Source organism: Scyliorhinus torazame, chromosome 12, assembly GCF_047496885.1.
Source record: "Scyliorhinus torazame isolate Kashiwa2021f chromosome 12, sScyTor2.1, whole genome shotgun sequence".
Classification (NCBI taxonomy): domain Eukaryota; kingdom Metazoa; phylum Chordata; class Chondrichthyes; order Carcharhiniformes; family Scyliorhinidae; genus Scyliorhinus; species Scyliorhinus torazame.
The window spans coordinates 89,223,901-89,250,858 of record NC_092718.1 but is presented as its reverse complement, the minus strand read 5'-3'; the positions used below and the strand labels follow the sequence as shown (position 1 = coordinate 89,250,858).

Below are 26,958 nucleotides of genomic sequence, written 5' to 3'. Positions count from 1 at the left end.
AGAAATACATAGCAATTCAACGTGACGCATTGAATAAGGGGCCTGAACGGAGAACAGCATCCGAGGCCTCACATACCCCGTTTTGTGAAGTGGGGATCTCCATTCGCCAGGATTCCCCATTGTAGCGAGGGATCGGATGGCATTTAAAAACGGCATCCCGATCTCCGAAGCCCCTGAAATAATCCTCGACGACCTCCCCCCCACCAAGCCCAAACGTAATGGGAGGGTCCCCGACCCAAACACCCATGCTGGACAACCCCAGCTCATCGTGCATGCAAATTGCCAGTTTGGCAGTGCTAACCTAGCACCCTGCCAGTGCCTATGCCAGTTGGCAATGCCACCTGGGTACCTAGGCAGGGCTAGGCTGGCACACAGGTGGCACTGCCAGGTTGCCAGCTGGCACTGCCGGGATGCCAGGCTGGCACTGCCAGGATACCCACGTGGCATCAGTAGTGCCAGAGCACCATCCTTCCCTTTATTTTTAAATACATTTAGAGTACCCAATTCATTTTTTCCAATTAAGGGACAATTTAGCGTGGCCAATCCACCTTCCCTGCACATCATTGGATTGTGGGGATGAAACCCATGCAAACAGGTGGAAAATGTGCAAACTGCACACGGACAGTGACCCAGAGCCGGGACCGAACCTGGGACCTCGGCACCATGAGGCAGCAGTGCTAACCACTGCGTCACCATGCTGCCCTCGCACCATCTTTCCCAAAGGGCATGTGGCTATGGGCCTCTGATCCCCTGGGGGACTTCCATGAGCACCTTTCCCTCTGGTCCCCGTTTGAGGGGACCAGTGCTGAACTGTGCTCAGCCGAGGTCTCTGAGGCGAAATCCCAAAGTCTGAGGTACCTCGGGAATTTGCACATTAGAGTGATTCTTACTGCCTCGCTCTAATGTGCAGCTTTGCAAAAAAGTGATCCCGCCCATTATGGGCAGGATTTACATTGCAACGTCTCGCGAGATCCAACAGGAGTGGAGTCTCCCAGCTTTCATCATGAAATGAAATGAATGAATTAAAAGAAAATTGCTTATTGTCACAAGTAGGCTTCCAATGAAGTTACTGTGAAAAGCCCCTAGTCGCCACATTCCGGCGCCTGTTCGAGGAGGCTGGTACGGGAATTGAACCGTGCTGATGGCCTGCCTTGGTCTGCATTAAAAGCCAGCTATTTAGCCCAGTGTGCTAAACCAGCCCCTAGTGACACCTCCCACTAGTCCCGAAAGTTGCGCTGTTAGGTAATTTGGACATTCTGAAGTTTCCCTCTGTGTACCCGAACAGGCGACGGAATGTGGCGACTAGGGGCTTTTAACAGTAATTTCATTGCAGTGTTAATGTAAGCCTACTTGTGACAATAAAGATTATTATTATTCCTTCACACATCCCAAACGGATTCCAGTGGGTAGGCCTGCTATGTAGCATGTGGGAATGATTGCCCAGCATCCCAATGGGACCTTGATGCATGGACAGTGTGCCCGAACACTGTGGGACGCAACACCTAGAATGCAGCGGCCAGCATCCGAACACCACCGAGTATATTCCGGCCTGCACCGGAGAGGGGACCAGCACCCGGTCTCGGTCACATTGTCTGGGGCACAAGGTCTGTGATCCGGTGAGCAGGGCCCCCCACTGCGACCGGATGTGTGTGAGCCGCACGTATCGATGCAGGGAGGGCTGGGGAGGAGGTGCAATGGAGGAATGGCGGGTCCGGGATGGAAAACATCGCTGGTTGCTGTTCTCGCACCCTCTCAAATCCCTTACAGGTTTTACACATGATGGACAATATCTTGGACCCCGCGGAACTTGCCCTAGTGGTGCTGCTGGCAGGCCGGAGGAGACAGCCGCGGCAGAGTCGACAGAGACTCGAGGTGGCGGCACAAATGCAGGGCACTGCCCCATACCCTGAGGTCCCAGCCATCCAGCAGGTAAGGGAAATAACCAGAGGGGGAGGCCCGAAACAGCAGAAGATGTACAGGCGTCACTGGCCTTTCAAACAGATGACGGACAGCATGTGCAGCAGAAGGCTCCACCTCAACAAGAGGGTGGTGTAGCACCTGTGCCATGTCCTTGCAGACTTGGCACCACGTGGAGGAGGAGGATACCCACCCCAGTGGCCGTCAAGGTTACCACAGCCCTGAACATTTCCACCTCAGAATCATTCCAGGGCTCAAGCGAGGACATGTGTGGCATTTCACAAGCTACAGCCCACAAGTGCATCCATGAGGTCACAGGTGCCCTGCTTGCCCAGGCAGAAAACCATTTCAACTTTGACATGGACCAGGCGCAACTGGATAACCGGGCAGCAGGATTCTGCTCCATCGCCGGATTTAAGGGGCTAATAGATAATACGCATGTCGCCTTGCATGCACCTGATAGTCTGGGGGTGCCCGACATCAACAGGAAGTGGTTCCACTCCCTGTGAACATCCAGCTTGTGTGCAACCACCACATGAAGATCAAACACGTGTGTGCACTCTTCCCAGGAAGTGTGCATGTCAGCTACATCCTGAGGCAGTCGGACGTCCCCGGCCTCTTGGAGGACCACCGCAGGATGGCGGGTTTGCTCTTAGGGGTTAAGGGATATCCGCTGAGGACCTGGCTGTGACGACAGTATGGAGGGTGATGACCGATGTGGAGACTTGGCACAACGATGCCTATGCAGCCACTTGGACTGTCATTGAGCGGTGCATCGGACTCCTCAAAATGCGGTTCCAATGCCTTTCCCTCTGGTGGTGCACTGCAGTACACCCCCGGAGCGTTACAACTTTGTGGTGGTCTGCTGTGTCCTCCACAACCTGACTCAGCTGCTGGGCCACGTGCTGGAGGTGGAGGGGGAGGAATATGTGGCCATCTCCGAGGCGGAAGATGAGGAGGCAGCGGACAAGGGTGGGCTGGATGATGAGCCCGGGGAGGACCTGCGGGACCACCCAATGAGCGGCTAGGGTCCAGAAAGATCGGAGGACCAGAGATGCCTTCATCCTCGCACACCTCACATAGGATGTGGCCCCGGTAGTCATTCCCCCTCTCACCACCCATTACCGCCCGCCATCCCTCTGCCATCCCCCTCTCCCCCTTTTCCATACTCTCCCCGCACCCATCTCCACTTCCCACCTTCCCAGCGTTGGTGTAACAATATTCCAGGGCGATGGGATTGTCTCACCGGGTCACGGTGGACGGAAGGGGGGTGATAATGGCCCGCAGAGTGCTGAGCGCTGATGCTCCTCAATCTATGCCATAGCCTGACCCCTGCCTGTCTGCTGAGATCTCGCTCACATTCATCACCTATTCATGGTGTGCCTGGAGGGTAGGGGAGGAGCTGAGGACCCCATGACTGGGGGTATGGGGAATTGGATTGGTACTCGGTCGCAATTGCAAAAGAAAGTGCCAGAGGTGCCATCCTGATCGAGGCCAACAGACGTCAATGCTGTACAGAAGTGTCCCCAACTGCCCTGATCTCCCGATAATGCCTCACTCACCCCAATCCTCCCAGACCTCCACACCCTTCCCCCGCAATGACCCTTTCCCACTATCCCCACATACCCCCTATTCCATCCCTTACTCCCAACCACCAGTGCCCCATTGGTGATCTCGATCTGATTAGCCTCCCGTGCTCTACTGCTGCGTCTAGGTGTGACCCCAGGATGCACGTCAGAGGTGGAGGCAGCCAGCTGCTTACCACGTCCCTTAGCCCTCGATGCCCGACGTGTGTCCTCTGGGAGAGGAGGGCACTGGCGCATTTGCCCGTGGCACATGCCTCGCCTTGGGGCACTGTACCAGTTGCTGCCTGTGAGATGCGCCGTAGTCAGGGGAGTGGAATTTGTGGGTGCAGGTGGCTGCCATCGGCACTACGTAGGATGGCACCGGATTGACACTCAGCACCCCCTCCTCCTGGTCGGTGCTCAGAGCACCCTGAGATTCACATCGGAATGGGGGAGGGAAACTGGCTTGAGCCACGAGTAGCCCTGCTTCATCCGGCTCTGCAACAATGGCACCGAGGAGACCAGCCCCAAGATTCGAGGATGCAGATCTGGTAAGGCTCCTAGACGCTGTGGAGGCCAGGATGAATGTCCTGTTCCCCCCAGGGTCCAGGAGAGTCAGCCACAGGGCAGCCAGTGCTGCCTGGGATGAGGTGGCAGCAGTTGTGAGTTTGGGGAGTGTGACTAGGCGGATTGGCCTTCAGTGCAGAAAAAGGTCAATGACCTACACCGGGCAGCACGAGTGATGCCAGTGTCTCCTGCGCCCCCCCCACCCCCCAACACCCCAAGGGAGCATAAACCACCCATTTACCATGTGAACCCCAAACCTCCCTCCATCCCCTCTCCCTTCAACCCCATCCCAACACTCCCTTCACACCCCCTTCCCACCACTGTGAACCACGCATGTTACTAATGATACCCCCTCTGCGTCTCCTCAGGAAAGCTCTCCCATAATCGTCAGGAGAGGGCCCAGACTGGCGGAGGTGTGTCAGATTTCACAATCCTCACTTCCTTGGGGGAGCGGGCCTTGGAGGCGACCAGGGTGGTCGAGGACAAGGCGGTCACCCTTGCGGAGGCTGGCAGACGCCGCAGAGGTGAGGAACCTCCAGGCTCCACCTGTAGGACCTGGCAAAGCGTTCCTGACTGAGCTAAAGAACATAGAACAGAGAGAATACAGCACAGAACAGGCCCTTCGGCCCATGATGTTGTGCCGAACCTTTGTCCTAGATTAATCATAGATTATCATTGAATTTACAGTGCAGAAGGAGGCCATTCGGCCCTTTGAGTCTGCAACGGCTCTTGGGAAGAGCACCATACCCAAACTCAACACCTCCACCCAACACCAAGGGCAATTTTGGACACTAAGGGCAATTTATCATGGCCAATCCACCTAACCTGCACATCTTTGGACTGTGGGAGGAAACCGGAGCACCCGGAGGAAACCCACGCAGACACGGGGAGGATGTGCAGACTCCGCACAGACAGTGACCCAAGCCGGAATCGAACCTGGGACCCTGGAGCTGTGAAGCAATTGTGCTATCCACAATGCTACCATGTTGCCCTTAAGAACAAATAAATCTACATTATATCATTTTTCCGTAATCCATGTACCTATCCAATAGCTGCTTGAAGGTCCCTAATGTTTCCGACTCAACTACTTCCACAGGCAGTGCATTCCATGCCCCCACTACTCTCTGGGTAAAGAACCTACCTCTGATATCCCTCCTATATCTTCCACCTTTCACCTTAAATTTATGTCCCCTTGTAATGGTTTGTTCCACTCGGGGAAAAAGTCTCTGACTGTCGACTCTATCTATTCCCCTGATCATCTTATAAACCTCTATCAAGTCGCCCCTCATCCTTTTCCGCTCTAATGAGAAAAGGCCTAGCACCCTCAACCTTTCCTCGTAAGACCTACTCTCCATTCCAGGCAACATCCTGGTAAATCTCCTTTGCACCTTTTCCAAAGCTTCCACATCCTTCCTAAAATGAGGCGACCAGAACTGTACACAGTACTCCAAATGTGGCCTTACCAAAGTTTTGTACAGCTGCATCATCACCTCACGGCTCTTAAATTCAATCCCTCTGTTAATGAACGCTAGCACACCATAGGCCTTCTTCACAGCTTTATCCACTTGAGTGGCAACTTTCAAAGATGTATGAACATAGACCCCAAGATCTCTCTGCTCCTCCATCTTGCCAAGAACTCTACCGTTAACCCTGTATTCCGCATTCATATTTGTCCTTCCAAAATGGACAACCTCACACTTTTCAGGGTTAAACTCCATCTGCCACTTCTCAGCCCAGCTCTGCATCCTATCTATGTCTCTTTGCAGCCGACAACAACCCTCCTTACTATCCACAACTCCACCAATCTTCGTATCGTCTGCAAATTTACTGACCCACCCTTCAACTCCCTCATCCAAGTCATTAATTAAAATCACAAACAGCAGAGGACCCAGAACTGATCCCTGCGGTACGCCACTGGTAACTGGGATCCAGGCTGAATATTTGCCATCCACCACCACTCTCTGACTTCTATCGGTTAGCCAGTTCGTTATCCAACGGGCCAAATTTCCCACTATCCCATGCCTCCTTACTTTCTGCAGAAGCCTACCATGGGGAACCTTATCAAATGCCTTACTAAAATCCATGTACACTACATCCACTGCTTTACCTTCATCCACATGCTTGGTCACCTTCTCAAAGAATTCAACAAGGCAAGACCTACCCCTCACAAATCCGTGCTGACTATCCCTAATCAAGCAGTGTCTTTCCAGATGCTCAGAAATCCTATCCTTCAGTCCTCTTTCCATTACTTTGCCTACCACCGAAGTAAGACTAACTGGCCTGTAATTCCCAGGGTTATCCCTAGTCCCTTTTTTGAACAGGGGCATGACATTCGCCACTCTCCAATCCCCTGGTTGACAGTGAGGACGAAAAGATTATTGCCAACGGCTCTGCAATTTCATCTCTTGCTTCCCATAGAATCCTTGGATATATCCAGTCAGGCCTGGGGGACTTGTCTATCCTCAAGTTTTTCAAAATGCCCAACACATCTTCCTTCCTAACAAGTATTTCCTCGAGCTTACCAATCTGTTTCACACTGTCCTCTCCAACAATATCGCCCCTCTCATTTGTAAATACAGAAGAAAAGTACTTGTTCAAGACCTCTCTTATCTCTTCAGACTCAATACACAATCTCCCGCTACTGTCCTTGATCGGACCTACCCTCGCTCTAGTCATTCTCATATTTCTCACATATGTGTAAAAGGCCTTGAGGTTTTCCTTGATCCTACCCACCAAAGATTGTTCATGCCCTCTCTTAGCTCTCCTAATCCCTTTCTTCAGTTCCCTCCTGGCTATCTTGTATCCCTCCAATGCCTTGTCTGAACCTTGTTTCCTCAGCCTTACATAAGTCTCCTTTTTCCTCTTAACAAGACATTCAACCTCTCTTGTCAACCATGGTTCCCTCACTCGACCATCTCTTCCCTGCCTGACAGGGACATACATATCAAGGACACGTAGTACCTGTTCCTTGAACAAGTTCCACATTTCACTTGTGTCCTTCCCTGCCAGCCTATGTTCCCAACTTATGCACTTCAATTCTTGTCTGACAACATCGTATTTACCCTTCCCCCAATTGTAAACCTTGCCCTGTTGCACGCACCTATCCCTCTCCATTACTAAAGTGAAAGTCACAGAATTGTGGTCACTATCTCCAAAATGCTCCCCCACTAACAAATCTATCAATTGCCCTGGTTCATTACCAAGTACTAAATCCAATATTGCCCCTCCTCTGGTCGGACAATCTACATACTGTGTTAGAAAAGCTTCCTGGACACACTGCACAAACACCACCCCATCCAAGCTATTTGATCTAAAGAGTTTCAACTCAATATTTGGGAAGTTAAAGTCACCCATGACTACAACCCCTCCCACTGACCACATGTCCATTCTCCCGCCGGTCCCACAGCTGACGGCGCCGGCCCATCCCGGGCGGACACCCTTTCCTTCCTCCCAAGAGACCACCTCGGAGGACAGCTCCGAGAATGCAACATTATAGTCGCAGCACAGCTGTCATCCCCACCATCCATCAGCGCTGATACACACACCTCGGTGGGATATGTTAGCGGTTAGGCTTCTGGGGCACAATCTGGTGAGCACCATACTGCTGATGATACACATCAGGTGGAGGAAGGAACCCCGGTTGATGAGGTTCTACAGGACATGTCCTGCTCTCGGATGGGCATGGCCGAGGTGCTGCGGAGGTTGTCCCAGTTGCAGGTAGGCATTGCCGAGGCACTGCAGAGCACGTCCCAGTCACTGAGGAGCATCGCTGAGGGCGGCGACACGATGGTGCAGACCATGGGGAACCACCAGGGCTGGCAGAGCCATATTGTACAGGGACAACCGGGGTTCGAACCAGCTGCCCTCCGTCCCAAGGTGAAGCCCCAGGGCCCGATGCGCACTGAGCGGGAGGAGAGGGTGCTGACCATCCTATGGAGTGGCGGCGGTGCCCACCAGCTCTGCCGTGTTCCACCCCTCCAATGAGGCTGTGTCTCACAGTCAGCACATTTAACAGGACAGCACGGCTGTACTTGTGCCATCGACAAGTGCACCGAGGCACTCCAGCCTCAGAACCCCAGAGGACGCCCGCCAGGGGCATTGAAGACCACGGGACGTGGGTCACTGTCTGTGTGGAGTCTGCACCTTCTCCCCGTGTGTGCGTGGGTTTCCTCCGGGTGCTCCGGTTTCCTCCCACAGTCCAAAGATGTGCAGGTTAGGTGGATTGGCCATGATAAATTGCCCTTAGTGTCCAAAATTGCCCTTCGTGTTGGAGTTACTGGATTATGGGGATAGGGTGGAGGTGTTGACCTTGGGTGGGGTGCTCTTTCCAAGAGCTGGTGCAGACTCAATGGGCCAAATGGCCTCCTTCTGCACTGCAAATTCTATGATAATCTATGAGATGTGTCTCATCCCCTGCGTGTTCTGATGTTGGCAACTGTGTGTGTGGTATTGCCTCCCGCAGTGTTCAAGCATAGTGTCCATGCATCAAGGTGTGATTGGGGTGCTTGGCAATGACGCCCACATGCTACATCGCCTGCCAACCACCCACGAGAATCCATTTGGGATATGTGAAGTGCTCACTTAACCACAATTGCCAATTCCCTATTAGCAATAGCCTTCAACACATGTCCAGAGGCCTAGGCAGTCAGGGGGGTTATGGGCAGTCGTTGGGGCAGACAGGCAGGGACAAGGGATGTCCCCGGAATGGTAAACAATCCAGGAGTTTGGCATGGTGACCGGTATGGTTTGCGGGCCACGTTTCCATACCTCGACAACGTCACCATCTGCGGCCACGACCAGCAGGACCACGATGCCAACCTCTGCAAATTTCTCCATACCGCCAATCTCCTTAACCTGACCTATAATAAGTAGAAATGTGCATTCAGCACCGATCGTCTAGCCACCCTCGGCTACGTAGTGCACGATGGAGTCAGAGGCCCCGATCCCGAACGCATGCGCCCACTCAGGGAGTTTCTCCTCCCACACTGCTCCAAGGCCTCGAAATGTTGTCTGGGGTTTTTTGCATATTACGCCCAGTGGGTCCCCAATTATGCAGACAAGGCCCGCCCACTAATCCAATCCATGGTTTTCCCCCTGTCGGCAGAGGCCCGCCAGGCCTTCAGTCGCATAAAGGCGGACATCGCAAATGCCACGATGCACGCAATCGATTAATCCTTTCCCTTCCAAGTCGAGAGCGACGCGGCCGACGTAGCTCGAGTGGCCACCCTCAACCAAGCCGACAGGCCCATGGCCTTCTTCTCATGCACACTCCATGCCTCAGAAATACGTCATGCCTCTGTTGAAACGGAGGCCCAGGCCATAGTAGAAGCTGTGCGGCATTATAGGCATTACCTGGCCGGCAGGAGATTCACGGTCTTCACTGACCAACGCTCGGTAGCTTTCATGTTCGATAATACATAGCGGAGCAAGATAAAGAACGATAAGATCTTACGGTGGAGGATCAAGCTCTCCACCTACAACTACGAGATCTTATATCGTCCCGGGAAGCTAAACAAGCCTCCTGATGCTCTGCCCCACGGCACATGTGCCAACGCACAAGTGGACCGACTCCAGACCCTCCACGAGGACCTCTGCCACCCGGGGGTCACTTGTTTCTTTCATTTCGTTAAGACCCGCAACCTGCCCTCCTCCATCGAGGAGGTCAGGACCATCACCAGGAACTGCCAAATTTGCGCGGAGTGCAAGCCGCACTTCTACAGGCCAGAGAAAGCACACCTTGTGAAGGCTTCCCGCCCCTTTGAATGCCTCAGTATGGACTTCAAAGGGCCCCTCCCCTCCACCGACCGTACTTCCTGAACGTGATTGACGAGTACTCCCGGTTCCCGTTCGCCATCCCCTGTCCCGACATGACCGCGGCCACAGTCATAAAAGCCCTCCACAGTATCTTTACCCTGTTCGGTTTCCCCGCCTACATACACAGCGATAGGGGGTCCTCCTTCATGACAAACTGCGTCAATTCCTGCTCAGCAAGGCCATTGTCTCAAGCAGGATGATCAGTTATAACCCCTGGGGAAACGGGCAGGTGGAGAGGGGGAACGGAACGGTCTGGAAGACCGTCCTACTGGCCCTACGGTCCAGGAATCTCCCAGTCTTCCGCTGGCAAGAGGTCCTGCCCGATGCACTCCATTCCATTCGATCACTGCTGTGTACCACGACCAACGAAACACCTCATGAATGTCTCCTTGTCTTCCCTAGGAAATCCTCCTCCAGGACCTCGCTCCCAACCTGGCTGGCAGCTCCTGGACCCAGTCTGCTCCGCAAACATGTGCGGGCGCACAAGTCGGATCCGTTGGTCGGGAAGGTCCACTTCCTTCACGCTACCCCTCAGTACGCCTATGTGGCATACCCCGATGGCCGACAGGATACGGTCTCCCTGTGGGACCTGCCGTCCGCTGGATCCCCACCCACACCCCCCTCACCAACCCCACCCTCCCTCCCACCGGCGCACCCCACGGCTGCCCCCTTCCCAGGTGGATCGGTCCTTCCACTGGTCCCACCCAGGGTTGATGAAGGTACTGAAGAAGCCGGAGTCACACTCCCAGAGTCATGGATGCCTGAGCCGGCGCCTGCATCACCGCCGATACTGCGACGATCACAGAGGACGACCAGTACCCCCGATCGACTAATTGCTTCATTATGAAATATACTTGTAAATGAATACCTGTAAATAGTTGCGTGACATGTAATAAGGCAAAACACTGTACCATCGACGGGTACCACCATAACCTCCACCACTGTATAACGCGAGACCACCACCCCCGCTGGACTCTTTTTTAACGGGGTGAATTTGGTAGTCGGAATTAGGAGTATTACGGACCTAGGTTGGACGTACCCGATACTGTAAGATCATTGGTGTTCGAGGTACCTGATACTGTAAGACCACTGGTGAAGCCTGCCTGCTGGTTCCGCCCAGTAAGGCGGAGTATAACAGTCTGTGTCTCCTTAGCTGCTGCATTCTGTACCTGCGCTGCTGGGGGAAACATCTAGTCCAATAAAGCCTTCAATTGTCCTACAATCTCACTTCAAGAGTTATTGATCATGCATCACGACACCAGCGTGAGCACTTGCTGGGGAGGCCGCTGAATGACAGGATGCTGTTGGATAAGGAGTGGCTCTCGTTAATTGCATGGAAATTGGGCTTAAGTGGTGCAAATTGTTTTTTTGCCTCGCTACGGTGAGATCCTGATTTCGCCTACGGGAACGGGCCGGTTGCATCTCAAGCTGTTTGGCGCTCGGTGCGGTTCCCATTTTTGGCGTCTCCCGCTATTCACTGGCCTCGTTTCGCCTGAGCGAGAGCGTAACGATGCCGGAAGATTGTGCCCTGAGAATTTCTTTTGGCACTGAGGAGCTGATCTCAGAGATCAGGTCGCCATTGTGAAAGGGTGCCCTGATCTCTCAGTGAGTGTGTGGGTCCCCCACACACTCCACCCATGGGAAATGTCAACCCCCACACACATGGGCATTACCCCATACTCCCCCAAATGAGGACACCCCGCTATGGGGACCTCGGGGGCCCCCCTCTTCAGACACCCCCACGTCCCAGTACAGGCTCTCCTTTCCAGGACCCCACCCGCCACACCCCCAACCTCCCAGAGGCCCCTCCTTACCTGCTCTGCACCCCTCTCAGCCTTTATACTCCCATCCACCCCCCTTTCATGGGCATGGCCCTGCCTTAGACCCTGACCTTTGGCAGTGCCTCCTGGGCACCCTTGCACTGGCACCCAGGAGGTGCTCCTGCTGGCTTGGTAGTGCCAGGATAGCAGTGCCAAATGACAGCTGGGCAGTGCCAAGGTGCTCGCATTCCAGGGGAAGGGCCAGGGAGCCACCTGCACTATCCCTGACCACACAGGGGCCTCCTAGGGCCCGTGAGACCTCTCAGGTGTTGTTTCATCTGGTGCACGTTTGTGTGGACCAGTACTGAATGGCGCCTGGCTGCAGCCTCCCTGGGGAGGCCGGTAAATCCCTAGAGGTCGGTGGATACCAGGTAAGCGCGCCTACGTGGGTGTAAAGCCTACTTACACTTGCGCTGTTTGGTCACGTCCCCTTTGGGCAGAATTCTAAATTTGATGCCTTGCGGGACTTGAGTATATCCCGTGAGGTGCAAAGGCTGCCGGGAAGTCTGAGGGAGTCTCTCCCGGGATCTACCGGCTACGTTGCGCAGCCGGTAGATCATGTCCAATCAAACATTACCAAGAAACAGCATGGATCTACCTTCGGGCAGATTTCCTAATAACTTATTTTACACATCCGGGGCACAGGGGCCTTTGAATTTAAACAAGCGCATCGATCAGAGTGAGTTTTGGGAAAATGAAGAGAGTTGGGCAGTGTAATGGTTTCCAAGGAAACAACCCACCAAGGTATCCTTGTCCTTTAATATGTGTTTGACATGGTGCCTGACAAATGGTTGCTGCAAAATACTGGGCTTATTCTCGAAGAGCGCAGCAGGAGGACTGGGAAACCATGAACACATTGCAGGGTACATCGACCCCCTCCTCTAAACTCCTCCATCTGCCCAGAAACGTTCAGGTGATTATTTTAATATCTACACTCAGTTCATTGGTCTTCTGTGAATGATGTCTCCTGACAGCGTGTTTAAAGTTGAAATTTGGCAATAGCTGGAGGCATGCCCCGTCAGCCGAACACACTATACTAACATGTCTCTCATTCTGTATTCATGCCACATTTTGAACTGAGCTTTCACCAGTTCTGTATTCACTTCTCTTGTCCCAGATTTGTTAACTGTGCCAGAAAGGAAGAGGAGCAGAACCTTGTAGCCTTCCAGCAGCAAGGAAAAATTTATTACAGGAGCTGCAAGCCTATTCCTCCTCGGTGTGAGCTGCTGGTCTGGTACGGTGATGAATATGCAAAGGAACTCGGCATCAAATGGACGACAATGTGGACGGCAAAACAAGAATCAAAATGTAAGGATACTGGGGCGTCATTCTCCGACCCCCCGCCGGGTCGGAGAATCGCTGGGGGCTGCCGTGAATCCCGCCCCCGCTGGTTGCCGAAGTCTCCGGCACTGGATATTCGGCGGGGGCGGGAATCGGGCCGCGCCGATTGGCGGGCCCCCCCGCTCGATTCTCCGGCCCGGATGGGCCGAAGTCCCGTTGATAAATTGCCTGTCCCGCCGGCGTGGATTAAACCACCTTTTGAACGGCGGGACAAGGCGGTGTGGGCGGGCTCCGGGGTCCTGGGGGGGGGGGGGCGATCTGGCCCCGGGGGGTGCCCCCACGGTGGCCTGGCCCGCGATTGGGGCCCACCGATCCGCGGGCGGGCCTGTGCTGTGCTGTGCTCTTTCCCTTCCGCCTCCGCCACGGTCTCCACCATGGCGGAGGCGGAAGAGACTCCCTCCACTGCGCATGCGTGGGAAACTGTCAGCGGCCGCTGACGCTCCCGCGCATGTGCCGCCCGGGGATGTAATTTCCGCGCCAGCTGGCGGGGCAACAAAGGCCGTTTCCGCCAGCTGGCGGGGCGGAAATTCCTCCGGCGCCGGCCTAGCCTCTCAATGTTGGGGCTCGGCCCCCAAAGATGCGGAACATTCCGCACCTTTGGGGTGGCACGATGCCCGTCTGATTGGCGCCGTTTTGGGCGCCAGTCGGCGGACATCGCGCCGTTTCGGGAAAAGTTCGCCTCTGACCAGGACTGGGAACTTTAGTGAAAGTTTTTTTGTGTCCTGTAAGAATATCAATGTGATAAAATGTCTCTTCTTGACGTGTTGATAAATTGAAGTCTGTTGGATTAATGTTGCAGCCGTACAGTAGATACAAAATAGATTGGAGGACAGGAAGCAGACAGTAATGCTGAATGGAATGGCTGTTCACCAAGCTTGAGCCAATTACACGTGTTTCACCCAGTGGACAGTGTTTAGACTCCTGACCGTTTTGATACAAATCAATGACCAGGACGTGGGTAAAGGGAGCATCATATCAATGTTTACAGCTGGCACAAAGCTTGAAAATAAAGTAAATAGTGAAGAGGAGGAAAAAAGTTCTCAGGAAGATGTAGATAGAGTGGTGCAATGGAAAGACACAGAGTAGATTAAATTTCAGGCAAAGAACTGTGAGGAGGCGCAATCAAAATGAAATGGTACAATGTGCAAGGGGATGGAGGAACAGAGACCTGGGATGGAATTCTCCGGTCCACTGCATCCGGTGTCTGGTGCCGCATGCCCCCGCCACAGCGGGCTCCTGCTTCCCGCAGCTGGCCAATGGGGTTTCCCATTGTGGGCACCCCCATGCCGACGGGAAATCTGCAGGCGTGAGTGCGCTGCCGGTGAAACGGAGGATCCAGAATGGAATTAGAAATGGGAGACTTCACTTGTGTGTAAAGAGGCTAAAATCTTTCTCCTTAGTGTATGAAGGTTGTGGTAGTATGTATTGGGGGTCATGTGGGACTGGAAGCCCTAATGTCATTGGCTGACAGATCCCGGGTCCTGGTTGGCCGTTGACCTCAAGCTCCGCCCTGAAGGCGGAGTATAAGAAGCCGGAGTCTTCCCCCGCAGGCCAGTTTACTATCGAGCTGCGGGGGAACAGACACACTTAATAAAGCCTCATCGACTTCACTCTATTCGTCTCATGGAGTCTTTGTGCGCTACAATTTATTAAGCGTGCCTAAAAAGGACTATGGAGCTCAGGATCATTCCGGAATGCCTGAGGATCAGCCCCCACGCAGTGAACGCGGCAGCAGCCTTCAAGCACTGGCAGACTTGCTTCGAGGCCTACCTCAGAACGACCACCGGCCGAGTCTCAGAAGACCAAAAACTGCAGGTCCTGCACTCGAGGGTGAGCACGGAGATTTTCTCCCTCATCGAAGACTCGGACGATTTCCAGACGGCGTTCGCAGCACTGAGAAGTCTCTACGTTCGCCCAGTTGACCAAATCTACGCTCGCTACCAGCTCGCGACGAGACGGCAAGCTCCCGGAGAATCGATGGACGAGTTCTACGCCGCGCTGCTGATTTTGGGACGAGCCTGCAGCTGCCCGTCGGTGAACGCAAACGAACACACGGACATGTTAATGCGCGATGCTTTTGTGGCAGGTATGCAATCCTCCCAAATCCGCCAAAGACTTCTAGAAAAAGAGTCGCTAGGACTCTCAGAGGCACGGGCCTTAGCAGCCTCCCTAGACGTGGCCGCGCGTAATACCCGCGCCTACGGCCCCGACCGCGCGGCAACCCATTGGGCCCCGTACGTACCCGTCGCGGCAAACCCCCTACCCCACCCCCCGGACACCCCACAGGCTTGCGCGGTCCAAACGCCGAGTCGCACCGGGGGCGCCCGCTGTTATTTCTGCGGCCAGGCAAAACACCCCCGACAGCGCTGCCCGGCCCGCGCAGCTATCTGCAAAAGCTGCGGGAAAAAGGGCCATTATGCGGTTGTGTGCCGGTCACGCGAGGTCGCCGCCGTCCCGGGGGCACAGGGAGCCCTGCAAGCAGTTTACGCGCCCCAACCCCCCCAGCACGCCATGTACGACCCGCAGGCGCAGCCGCTCTGGGTCCCGACCACCGCGGTCCCGGGAGAACTGGGAGCCCTGCACGCCGCCTACGCTCCCCAACCTCCCTCCCCGCAGCCTATGCATGACCCGCCGCCGGCGCTACCGCTTTGGGTCCCGGCCAACACTCTCCACGGAGAGGAGGGAGTTTTCCGCGTCCCTAACGCCACCCTAACCCCCACTCCGCGCCCCACGCCTGACCCGCCGGCGCCACCTACTTGAGCCCCGACCACCGCTATCCCCGGTGAGGGAGCTCCGCGCAGTCCTAGCGCTCGCGGCCCCACGCCTGACCCGGCGGCGCCGCCGTCTTGGGCCCCGACCACCGCTGTCCCCGGTGAGGGAGCTCCGCGCGGTCCTAGCGCTCGCGGTGAGGGAGCTCCGCGCGGTCCTAGCACTCGCGGTCCTAGCGCTCGCGGTCCTAGCGCTCCCCAGCCCCCCCAGCACACCATGTGCGACCCGCAGACGCCGCCATTTTGGGTCCCGGCCACCACGAGGGGAGGAGGGGCGCCGATGTGCGACCCGCAGACGCCGCCATTTTGGATCCCAGCCACCACGAGGGGAGGAGGGGCGCCGCCATCTTGGACCGCCCCAGACCTGTACGACGCATGGGGGCGGCCATTTTGTCCACCCCCGCCGCCATCTTGTGACCCCCCAGCCACGTGCGATGTATGGGGGCGGCCATTTTGTTCATCCCCGACGCCATCTTGGACGGCAACAACGGACCCCACTCCACTACTACAACCACGGCTCGCTTCGATTACGCTCGATCAAGCCCGGCCCCGGACACTCCAGACGACGACGACAACGGTACTAATAAACGGCCACGAGACGCCATGCCTAGTTGACTCCGGGAGCACGGAAAGCTTTATACACCCCGACACGGTAAGACGCTGTTCCTTGACCACCTATCCCAGCGCACAAAAGATTTGCCTAGCTGCAGGATCCCACTCCGTACAGATCCAGGGATTCTGCATAGTTACCCTAACGGTGCAGGGGAGGGAGTTCAAAAACTACAAACTAAACGTCCTTCCCCAACTCTGTGCCCCCACCTTGCTGGGATTAGATTTCCAATGCAATCTACAGAGCCTTACATTCAAATTCGGCGGCCCCATACCTCCACTCACTATCTGCGGCCTCGCAACTCTCAAGGTGCAACCCCCGTCCTTGTTTGCGAACCTCACCCCGGACTGCAAACCCGTCGCCACTAGGAGCAGACGGTACAGCGCCCAGGACCGGACCTTCATTCGGTCCGAAGTCCAGCGGCTACTAAAGGAGGGCATAATCCAGGCCAGCAATAGTCCCTGGAGAGCGCAGGTGGTAGTAGTGAAGACAGGGGAGAAACAAAGGATGGTCATTGACTATAGCCAGACCATCAACAGGTACACACAACTAGACGCGTACCCTCTCCCCCGCATATCCGACATGGTCAATCGGATTGCCCAATATAAAGTCTTCTCCACCATGGACCTCAAGTCCGCCTACCATCAGCTCCCCATCCGCCCAAGTGACCGCAAGTACACAGCCTTCGAGGCAGACGGGCGATTATACCATTTCCTACGGGTCCCTTTTGGCGTCACAAACGGGGTCTCGGTCTTCCAACGGGAGATGGACCGAATGGTTGATCAACATGGGTTGCGGGCCACATTCCCATATCTCGACAATGTAACCATCTGCGGCCACGATCAGCAGGACCACGACGCCAACCTCCAAAAATTCCTCCAGACCGCCAAAGCCTTGAACCTCACGTACAACGAGGACAAGTGCGTTTTTAGCACCGACCGGCTAGCCATTCTGGGCTACGTAGTGCGCAATGGGATAATAGGCCCCGACCCCGAACGTATGCGCGCACTCATGGAATTTCCCCTCCCGCACTGCCCAAAAGCCCTGAAACGCTGCTTGGGGTTCTTTTCGTACTACGCCCAGTGGGTCCCCCAGTACGCAGACAAGGCCCGCCCCCTAATACAGACCACGACCTTCCCTCTGTCGACAGAGGCTTGCCAGGCCTTCAGCAGCATCAAAGCGGATATCGCAAAGGTCACGATGCGCGCCATCGACGAGTCCCTCCCCTTCCAGGTCGAGAGCGACGCCTCCGACGTAGCTCTAGCGGCCACCCTTAACCAAGCGGGCAGACCCGTGGCCTTTTTCTCCCGGACCCTCCACGCCTCAGAAATCCGCCGCTCTTCAGTAGAAAAGGAAGCCCAAGCCATAGTGGAAGCTGTGCGACATTGGAGGCATTACCTGGCCGGCAGGAGATTCACTCTCCTCACCGACCAACGGTCGGTAGCCTTCATGTTCGATAGTGCACAGCGGGGCAAAATCAAAAACGACAAAATCTTAAGGTGGAGGATCGAGCTCTCCACCTTCAACTATGAGATTTTGTATCGTCCCGGAAAGCTGAACGAGCCGTCCGATGCCCTATCCCGCGGCACATGTGCCAACGCACAAATTAACCGCCTCCAAACCCTCCACGAGGACCTCTGCCACCCGGGGGTCACTCGGTTTTACCACTTCATCAAGTCCCGCAATCTCCCATACTCTTTAGAGGAGGTCCGTACAGTCACAAGGGACTGCCACATCTGCGCGGAATGCAAGCCGCATTTTTTCAGGCCAGATGGAGCGCACCTGATTAAGGCTTCCCGCCCCTTTGAATGCCTCAGTCTCGATTTCAAAGGGCCCCTCCCCTCCACCGACCGCAACGCATATTTTCTTAATGTAGTGGACGAATACTCCCGCTTCCCTTTTGCCATTCCCTGTTCTGACATGACCGCGGCCACAGTCATGAAAGCCCTGAACAGCATCTTCACACTGTTCGGTTACCCCGCATACGTCCACAGCGACAGGGGGTCCTCTTTCATGAGTGACGAGCTGCGCCAGTTCCTGCTCAGCAAGGGCATAGCCTCAAGCAGGACGACCAGCTACAACCCCCGGGGGAACGGGCAAGTAGAAAGGGAGAACGGCACGGTCTGGAAGGCCGTCCTACTGGCCCTACGGTCCAGGGACCTCCCAGTTTCAAGGTGGCAGGAGGTCCTCCCGGACGCTCTCCATTCCATCCGGTCGTTATTATGTACGAGCACTAATCAAACGCCTCATGAGCGTCTCCTTGTCTTCCCTAGGAGGTCCTCCTCTGGAACGTCGCTGCCGACCTGGCTGGCGGCCCCAGGACCCATCCTGCTCCGAAAGCATGTGCGGGCACATAAGGCGGACCCGTTAGTCGAAAGGGTTCACCTCCTCCACGCGAACCCCCAGTATGCCTACGTGGAGTACCCCGACGGCCGACAGGACACGGTCTCCCTGCGGGATCTGGCGCCCGCCGGCAACACGCACACCCCCCCGACACCATCAACCCACCCCCCCCCCCCTTCCTGCCACCGCCGCACCCCGCGATCGCCCCCTTCCCAGGAGGATCGGTTTCCCTCCCCTCAGCACCGACCAAGAATCAAACCCGAGCTGAAACCGTACGGCTCCTGGAGGCGACAACACTGGTACAAGCACCACCACCACCGCCGGGGCCGAGGCGATCGACACGGACGACCAGACCGCCCGACCGACTCGTGGCGTCGATGTAAAACAAATATGGACTGTTCACAAGAACATTTTGCTTTTCTTCCTATACCCTCTGTAAATAGTTGCAACAGGACGAAATTGGCCAATACTGTATTGCCATGTGAATGTTTTGTCCTTCCAGGACCAGCCCTGTAAACCCTTACCACCATACGAAGCATCACCCCGCCGGGTTCATTTTTGACAAGGGGTGAATGTGGTAGTATGTATTGGGGGTCATGTGGGACTGGAAGCCCTAATGTCATTGGCTGACAGATCCCGGGTCCTGGTTGGCCGTTGACCTCAAGCTCCGCCCTGAAGGCGGAGTATAAGAAGCCGGAGTTTTCCCCCGCAGGCCAGTTTACTATCGAGCTGCGGGGGAACAGACACGCTTAATAAAGCCTTCGACTTCACTCTATTCGTCTCATGGAGTCTTTGTGCGCTACAAAGGTCAAGAAGAGATTTAATTGTGATATTCAAAGTTATTTGAGGTTGTGATCGAGTAATTCAGGAGAAACTGTATCTACAGATCAGCTGTTTGTTAACCAGAGGTTAAGATAATGAACTGAATGTGACTTTTGTGTTATGATAGGGTTAAGAAAGTAGTTGAAATCTTAAGATTCACCGTAATTTTATGTTTGGTTCATTGGGTTTCTGCATCTCTATCTGGATGTTAGATGAGGCAGTGTCATTACCCGTTGTACTCCTGGATTGGGAAAAGAGCATTTTAGCAAGTGTTCCTTTCCTGATCCCAAAACAGTGAGTTGTTGCTATGTCAATTCTCAGTTGGAAGCAGAAGTCAGTCTGAAAGAGTTTGTATCCACAGTGGCGTAAATCGTCTGGTCCCGTTCACCACAGGAATTGTTGCAGGATGGATGGATAATTTGAGGGACCAGGGAAATGTCCGCTAACCTCATGTGGGAATTTCCTGTCCTGGGGCAGGAGGTTTTCAGGTTTAGAAAGAATTATCCTGTTAGAATCACATGGGATGTCCCAATTTTCATTAGATCCAATCTGTTGCCTTTAGGAGTGCAATCATTGTTGTTATTTAAGTGGTTAGAACAGCTCAGCTGATACACAGCAAGATCCCAACAACAGCGATAAGATAATTGATTTGACACGAGGAAAACATCCTGCACTTCTTTATATTGAGCCATGGGATTGATGTTGTCCACCTTAATGCACACGCAATGTGCAGTTTAGCACGCTTTACGAGACTGGACCTCTGACAGTGCTGTACTCCTTCACTGGAGCATTGCATTGTCCTTCTGGATTACACACAAATGTCTCTTGAGGGAGACATGAACCCACAAGCTCTGCCTTAGACGTGAGAATGCAAATCCCTGAACCCCTGTGGTGAATGTATTGCATTAATCATTCACCATGTATTTAACTGTATCACGCTGTTGCCCATGAGGACTCCACCTATGGACCATTGTAAAGTATTACCTGTGATGTATCATGTTGGTGCCTTTGTGGGCACTGCCTCTGGCTCCTCCCCTTGTGGGGAGGTATAAAGAGCAGTAGCCCTGTAGGCGGCTCTCAGTAGCAGAGCAGTCGCAGGCAGGCACTGTTCTAGTCGATTAAAGCCACAGTTTACTTCTATTCCTTGTTTTGTGTGAATTGATGGTCACATCAATTTAATCGACGACAACACCACAATGGAATCGGCCCTCAAACCTGACCGACTGGAATTCGACCCGCAAGCCGCGGAGGTAAAAGGGATTTTTCCGCACTGGCTCCGCTGTTTCGAGGCCTACCTCGCAGCCTCCTCCTCGCCTTCCGTCTCCAACGATCAGAAGCTGAGCCTCCTCCACGCCCGGGTGAGCCATCGAATCTCTGTTCAACTCGAGGAAGCTTCCACCTATGCAGACGCGCTCGCGATGTTGAAGCGCCGATAAGTAAGGCCAGTGAACGAGGTGCACGTGCGGCATCTCCTCACTACGCGTCGCCAACGCCCCGGGGAATCGCTGGAGGAGTACCTATGCAACCTCAAAATCCTTGTGTGAAGTTGCAACTACCAGGCCGTTACGGCCACTCAACATTTGGACCTCGCAGTCCGGGACGCCTACGTGGCTGGAGTCAGATCCAACTACATGAGATAGAGCCTACTCGAGAAGGGTGCCCTAGACCTGGAAGAGACGGTAAAGCTAGCCTACTCCCTAGAAGTAGTGTTCCAAAGCCTCAACGCGTTCCCGTATGATCATGCGACCCCCTCGTGGACCCCCGACGAAAGAGTACCCAGGCCTGTGCCGCACGGCTGACCCCCCAAAATGGGGGGGGCTACCCTGCTATTTCTGCGGCCAGCATCAGCAACCCAGGCAGCGCTGCCCGGCCCGGAACGCGAACTGCAGCGACTGCGGAAAAAAGGACATTTTGGTAAGGTTTGCCTGGCCAGGTCCAGACCCTCAAAATCGCAGGCCCGACCCTCAGACTCACAGGCCCGCAGATCCCGCAGTGTAGAGCTTGCCTGCCGGCTCCGCCCCCGGATACGTCATCAACCTTGTGCTGTCCGTGGGGGCAGCCATCTTCAAGCCCACACAACGTGTGCGACTCACGGGGGCCGCCATCTTGGCCATCCTCGCCTATGTGGCCCGCCACGTGCCACTCATGGGGGCCGCCATCATGGACGCCATCCTCCTCGCTGCCCGAAACGTGCGACCGACGGGCCACCATCTTGGCCGCCATCTGCAACGCCGCCCGACACGTGCGACCGACTGGGGCCGCCACCTTGGGACCACCCCAGCACCTCCAACCACGCCAGCTACCCACAACTCAGCGCGGTCACCCTGGACCAGTCGCGACCTAAACACCTCCGGAGCTCCATGATGACCGCCTCCCTGGGTAAATGGACACGAAACCCTTTGCCTGTTTGACTCCGGGAGCACGGAGAGCTTTATTCACCCAGACATGGTAAGACGCTGCTCGCTCCCAATCTTCCCGGCACACCAAACCATCTCCCTCACTTCTGGATCGCACGTGGTGCAGATCCGGGAGTGCACTACCGCAACCCTAGCAATACAGGGCGCCGAATACGCCGATTTTAAGCTATATGTACTCCCTGACCTCTGCGCTCCTCTCCTGTTGGGACTGGATTTCCAGTGCAACCTCAAGAGCCTAACTCTGAAATTTGGCGGGCCCCTACCCCCACTCACCGTATGTTCACTTGTGATACTAAAGGTCGACCCTCCCCCGCTCTTCGCTGACCTCACCGCCGACTGTAAGCCAGTCGCCACCAGAAACAGGCGGTATAGCATTCAGGACAGGATTTTATCAGGCCGAGGTCCAACGACTCTCGCGGGTGGGGATCATTGAGGCCAGCAGTAGCCCCTGGAAAGCTCAGGTGGTGGTCGTCAGGACCGGGGAAAAGAACCGGATGGCTGTAGATTACAGCCAAACCATAAACCGGTACACGCACCTCGATGCGTACCCCCTACCCTGGATCGCAGACATGGTTAACCAGATAGCCCACTACCAGGTGTTTTCCACGGTGGATCTGAAGCCTGCGTACCACCAGCTCCCGGGACTGCCACTACACGGCCTTTGAGGCAGACAGCCGACTGCCTCTTCCACTTCCTCCGGGTCCCCTTCGGCATCACAAACGGGGTCTTGGTCTTTCAAAGAACCATGGACCAAATGGTGAACCAGTACGGGCTGCGGCCACATTTCTGTACTGACAACGTCACCATCTGCGGCCATGATTAGCAGGACCACGATGCCAACCTCCAGAGATTTCTCCAGACCACCCAAACCCTTAACCTCACTTACAACAAGGAGAAATGCATTTTCCGCACAACCAGGCTAACCATCCTTGGCTACGTCGTGGAAAACGAAGTTCTCGGACCCGACCTTGACCGTATGCGCACCCTCCTGCATCAAGGCGGACATCACGAAAGCTGCAATGCGCGTGGTGGACGAGTCCGTCCCCTTCCAGGTGGAGAGTGACGCATCAGAGGTCACCCTCGCCGTTCCCTCAAACAGGCAGGCCAGTAGCATTGTTTTCACGCACCCTCACCGCCTCTGAAATTCGACACGCCTCGGTCGAAAAAGAAGCCCAACCCATCGTGGAAGCCGTGCGGCACTGGAGGCACTACCTCGCTGGTAGGAGGTTTACCCTCGTCACCGACCAACGATCGGTAGCCTTCATGTTCGATAATACGCAGCGGGCAAAATCCAGTGCGACAAGATCTTGAGGTGGAGGATCGAACTCTCTGCCTATAATAACGATATAGTATATCGCCCTGGGAAGCTCAACGAGCCCCCAGCTGCCCTGTCCCGAGGCACATGCGCCAGCGCGCAAGAGGACCGACTCCGGGCTATCCACGCTGACCTCAGCCACCCAGGGGTCACCCGGCTTCTCCACTAGATCAAGACCCGCAACCTGCCCTACTCCACTGAGGAGGTCAGAGCCATGATCAGGGACTACCCGATCTGCAAGCCGCACTTCTATCGTCCGGATAAGGCCCACATGGTAAAGGCATCCGGGCACTTTGAGCGCCTCAGTATCGATTTCAAAGGGCCCCTCCCCTCCACCAACCGCAACACATATTTCCTCAACGTCATTGACGAATTCTCCCACTTCCTCTTTGCAATCCCCTGCCCCGACATGACCGCTGCCACCGTCATTAAAGCCCTACATAGTATCGTCACCCTGTTTGGTTTCCCCACGTATGTTCACAGTGACTGGGGCTCATCATTCATGAGCGACGAACTGCGGCAATACCTGCTCAGTAAGGGCATTGCCTCGAGCAGGACTACCAGTTATAATCCCCCGGGGAAAAGGGCAGGTGGAGAGGGAGAACGCGACAGTCTGGAAGACCGTCCTCCTGGCCCTACGGTCTAGGAATCTCCCAGTTTCCCACTGGCAGGAGGTCCTCCCCGACGCGCTCCAGTCCATTCGGTCCCTCCTTTGCACGGCCACAAACAAGACTCCTCATGACCGCCTGTTTGTTTTCCCCAGGAAATCCACCTCTGGGTCCTCGCTTCTGCCCTGGCTGGAGACACCGGAGCCGGGTCCTACTCCGCAAACACATCAGGAGCCATAAGTCCGACCCCCTGGTTGAGAGGGTCCAGCTCCTACACACCAACCCCCAGTGCGCATACATAGAACACCCCTCCGGGACCTAGCACCCGCAGGCTCCACTACCACCGCCAACCCAACTTACCTCACCCAACCTACGCTGACCAGCGCCCCCGCCCCTACATAGCACCCGCACCCCCTCCCGCCCCCCGCCCCCCCCCATTCCCTCTTCACCGACCCACAAGAACGAAGCTCTGGAAGACATGCTCCCGGAGTCCACGTCTGTACCCGCACCGGCAACGTCATTATCCACGCCAGCACGGATGAGTTCGACACCTGGGCCAGCTGCGATACCAGAGCTCCGGCGATCACAGCGCACGATCCGGGTGCCGGACAGGCTGAACTTATGAACCCTTCACCCCCACCGGACTTCATATTTTAACAGGGGGTGAATGCGGTGAACGTATTGCATTAACCATTCACCATGTATGTAACTGTATCACGCGATTGCCCATGAGAGCTCCACCTATGGACCATTGTAAGGTATTACCTGTGATGTATCATGTTGGTGCCTTTGTGGGCTCCGCCCCTGGCTCCTCCCCTTGAGGGGAGGTATAAAGAGCAGTCGCAGGCAGACACTGTTCTAGTCGATTAAAGCCACAGTTTACTTCTACTCCTTGTTTCGTGTGAATTGATGGTTGCATCAACCCCCCACCACAATCTCCACACATTCCTGAATTTATCTCCAAAAGAAACTTATCGATGTTTCATCACACTGACAATTGTCCTTCTTTCTTCAGCAGGGGAACAAGATGAGTGCCATCCTTGCCCTCATTGCAGTGTTGGATTTACCACTGCAGGTTTCCTTCACAAACACATCAGAAGACATCCAGAATCCTCAGAACATATTCCAACAGGACAAAACCCTCCTTCCAGCAATGGTCATCAAACTGAGCAGGGATCGTTCACACAATCTGCACAGGAGAGGGAATTTATAAAATCAAATTGCCTTCATCAGCACCAGAGGATCCACACAGGAGAGAAACTGTTTCAGTGTCCTGAATGTGGGAAGAGTTTCAAACGGGCTGGGAGCCTCCATAGACACCAGAGGATCCACACAGGAGAGAAACCCTATAAATGTCCTGAATGTGGGAGGAGTTTCACACGGGCTGGGAGCCTCCATGTTCACCAGAGGATCCACACAGGAGAGAAACCCTACAAATGTCCTGAATGTGGGAGGAGTTTCACACGGGCTGGAGACCTCCATGTTCACCAGAGGATCCACACAGGAGAGAAACCCTATAAATGTCCTGAATGTGGGAGGAGTTTCACACGGGCTGGAGACCTCCATGTTCACCAGAGGATCCACACAGGAGAGAAACCCTATAAATGTCCTGAATGTGGGAGGAGTTTCAGACAGGCTGGGCACCTCCATGTTCACCAGAGGATCCACACAGGAGAGAAACCCTATAAATGTCCTGAATGTGGGAGGAGTTTCACAGACTCAGGGCACCTCCATAGACACCAGAGGATACACACAGGAGAGAGACCCTATAAATGTCCTGAATGTGGGAGGAGTTTCACACGGGCTGGGAGCCTCCATGTTCACCAGAGGATCCACACAGGAGAGAAACCCTATAAATGTCCTGAATGTGGGAGGAGTTTCACACGGGCTGGGAGCCTCCATGTTCACCAGAGGATCCACACAGGAGAGAAACCCTATAAATGTCCTGAATGTGGGAGGAGTTTCACAGACTCAGGAAGCCTCCATAGACACCAGAGGATCCACACAGGAGAGAAACCCTATAAATGTCCTGAATGTGGAGAGAGCTTTGTTCACAGATATCAGTTGAAAGCTCACACTTGTTATGAAAGCTGCCATCAGTGTGGGAAAGTCTTCAAAGATTCAGCAGCTTTCAAAATGCACCTGAGAAAATGTTTTGAAACCTAATGAAGGCAACTGTAAATAATTTATAGTTTTATTCATTTTGAATATATTTTCATATTTGGACAACCTTTTCCCAAACATTACTATTATTTAGATTGCCAACCGTTTATTCTTTATGATGATTTTGTGTGGATAATGCTGGAATATTAGGTGATTTCCAGTGAGGGTGCAACATTTGGGACTCTGTTGTTGCAGCCTGTCTGAAATTGTGTTGTCAGTTTGAGCTTTTTAAATGTTCCCTCTGATATAAACTGCAGCACCTGCAGAACGTGTTAAATTTCCAAGAATCTTTATCCTACCGAACTGTCATAACCTCTTCATTCTGATGGTGAAAGGTCACTGGGGTGGATGCTGTCTTGCTGCAGTCAGGTGATATCTGTGTTGGTAAAGGTGTCAATCACTAAATATATGGTAACAAATGTAGCCACTGAAAATGTAACTACTTTCTTGCTACAAGTGTTGAAAACTCCCGTGTTGTGGACTGTGGTCCCAGTTACTTTGTTCAAACACCTCCTCCCCACATGAACTTTTCAATATTTAATCATGACATGATCAATAAAATTCTGTTGTTGCTGTTTTGAAAGTTGAAGAAATTGTTAATAAAATTTTAAGCAGAAGCTGAGTTTGACAATTGAAAAGTTGAGGTCGACGCAACATCGAGGGCCAAAGGGCCTGTACTGCGCTGTAATGTTCGATGTTCTATGTTCTAATGTGTTGAAATGTATAATTTATTTAACTCATGTTTGTTTGGTCAAAATGTGCTTTAATTTGTATTAATCTATTGTATTTCAATTATTTTGAAATCTTTAATTTGTGTCTATATTTGTCCAAATAAAATCTGTGTTGATGTTCATAGTTATTGAAATGTTATGAAATTTTGTGACCTGA

At 54.1% G+C, this 26,958-nt stretch overlaps 1 protein-coding gene across 1 annotated transcript in view; it reads left to right on the top strand.

Moving 5' to 3' along the window:
• Positions 1-26,958, top strand: part of LOC140387080 (histone-lysine N-methyltransferase PRDM9-like) — a 188,664-nt gene that overhangs the window by 37,049 nt on the left and 124,657 nt on the right. Inside the window, exon 9 of the mRNA XM_072470090.1 lies at positions 12,801-12,991. Coding sequence (XP_072326191.1) covers positions 12,801-12,991 — 191 coding nt within the window. The remainder of the gene's footprint in view (positions 1-12,800; positions 12,992-26,958) is intronic.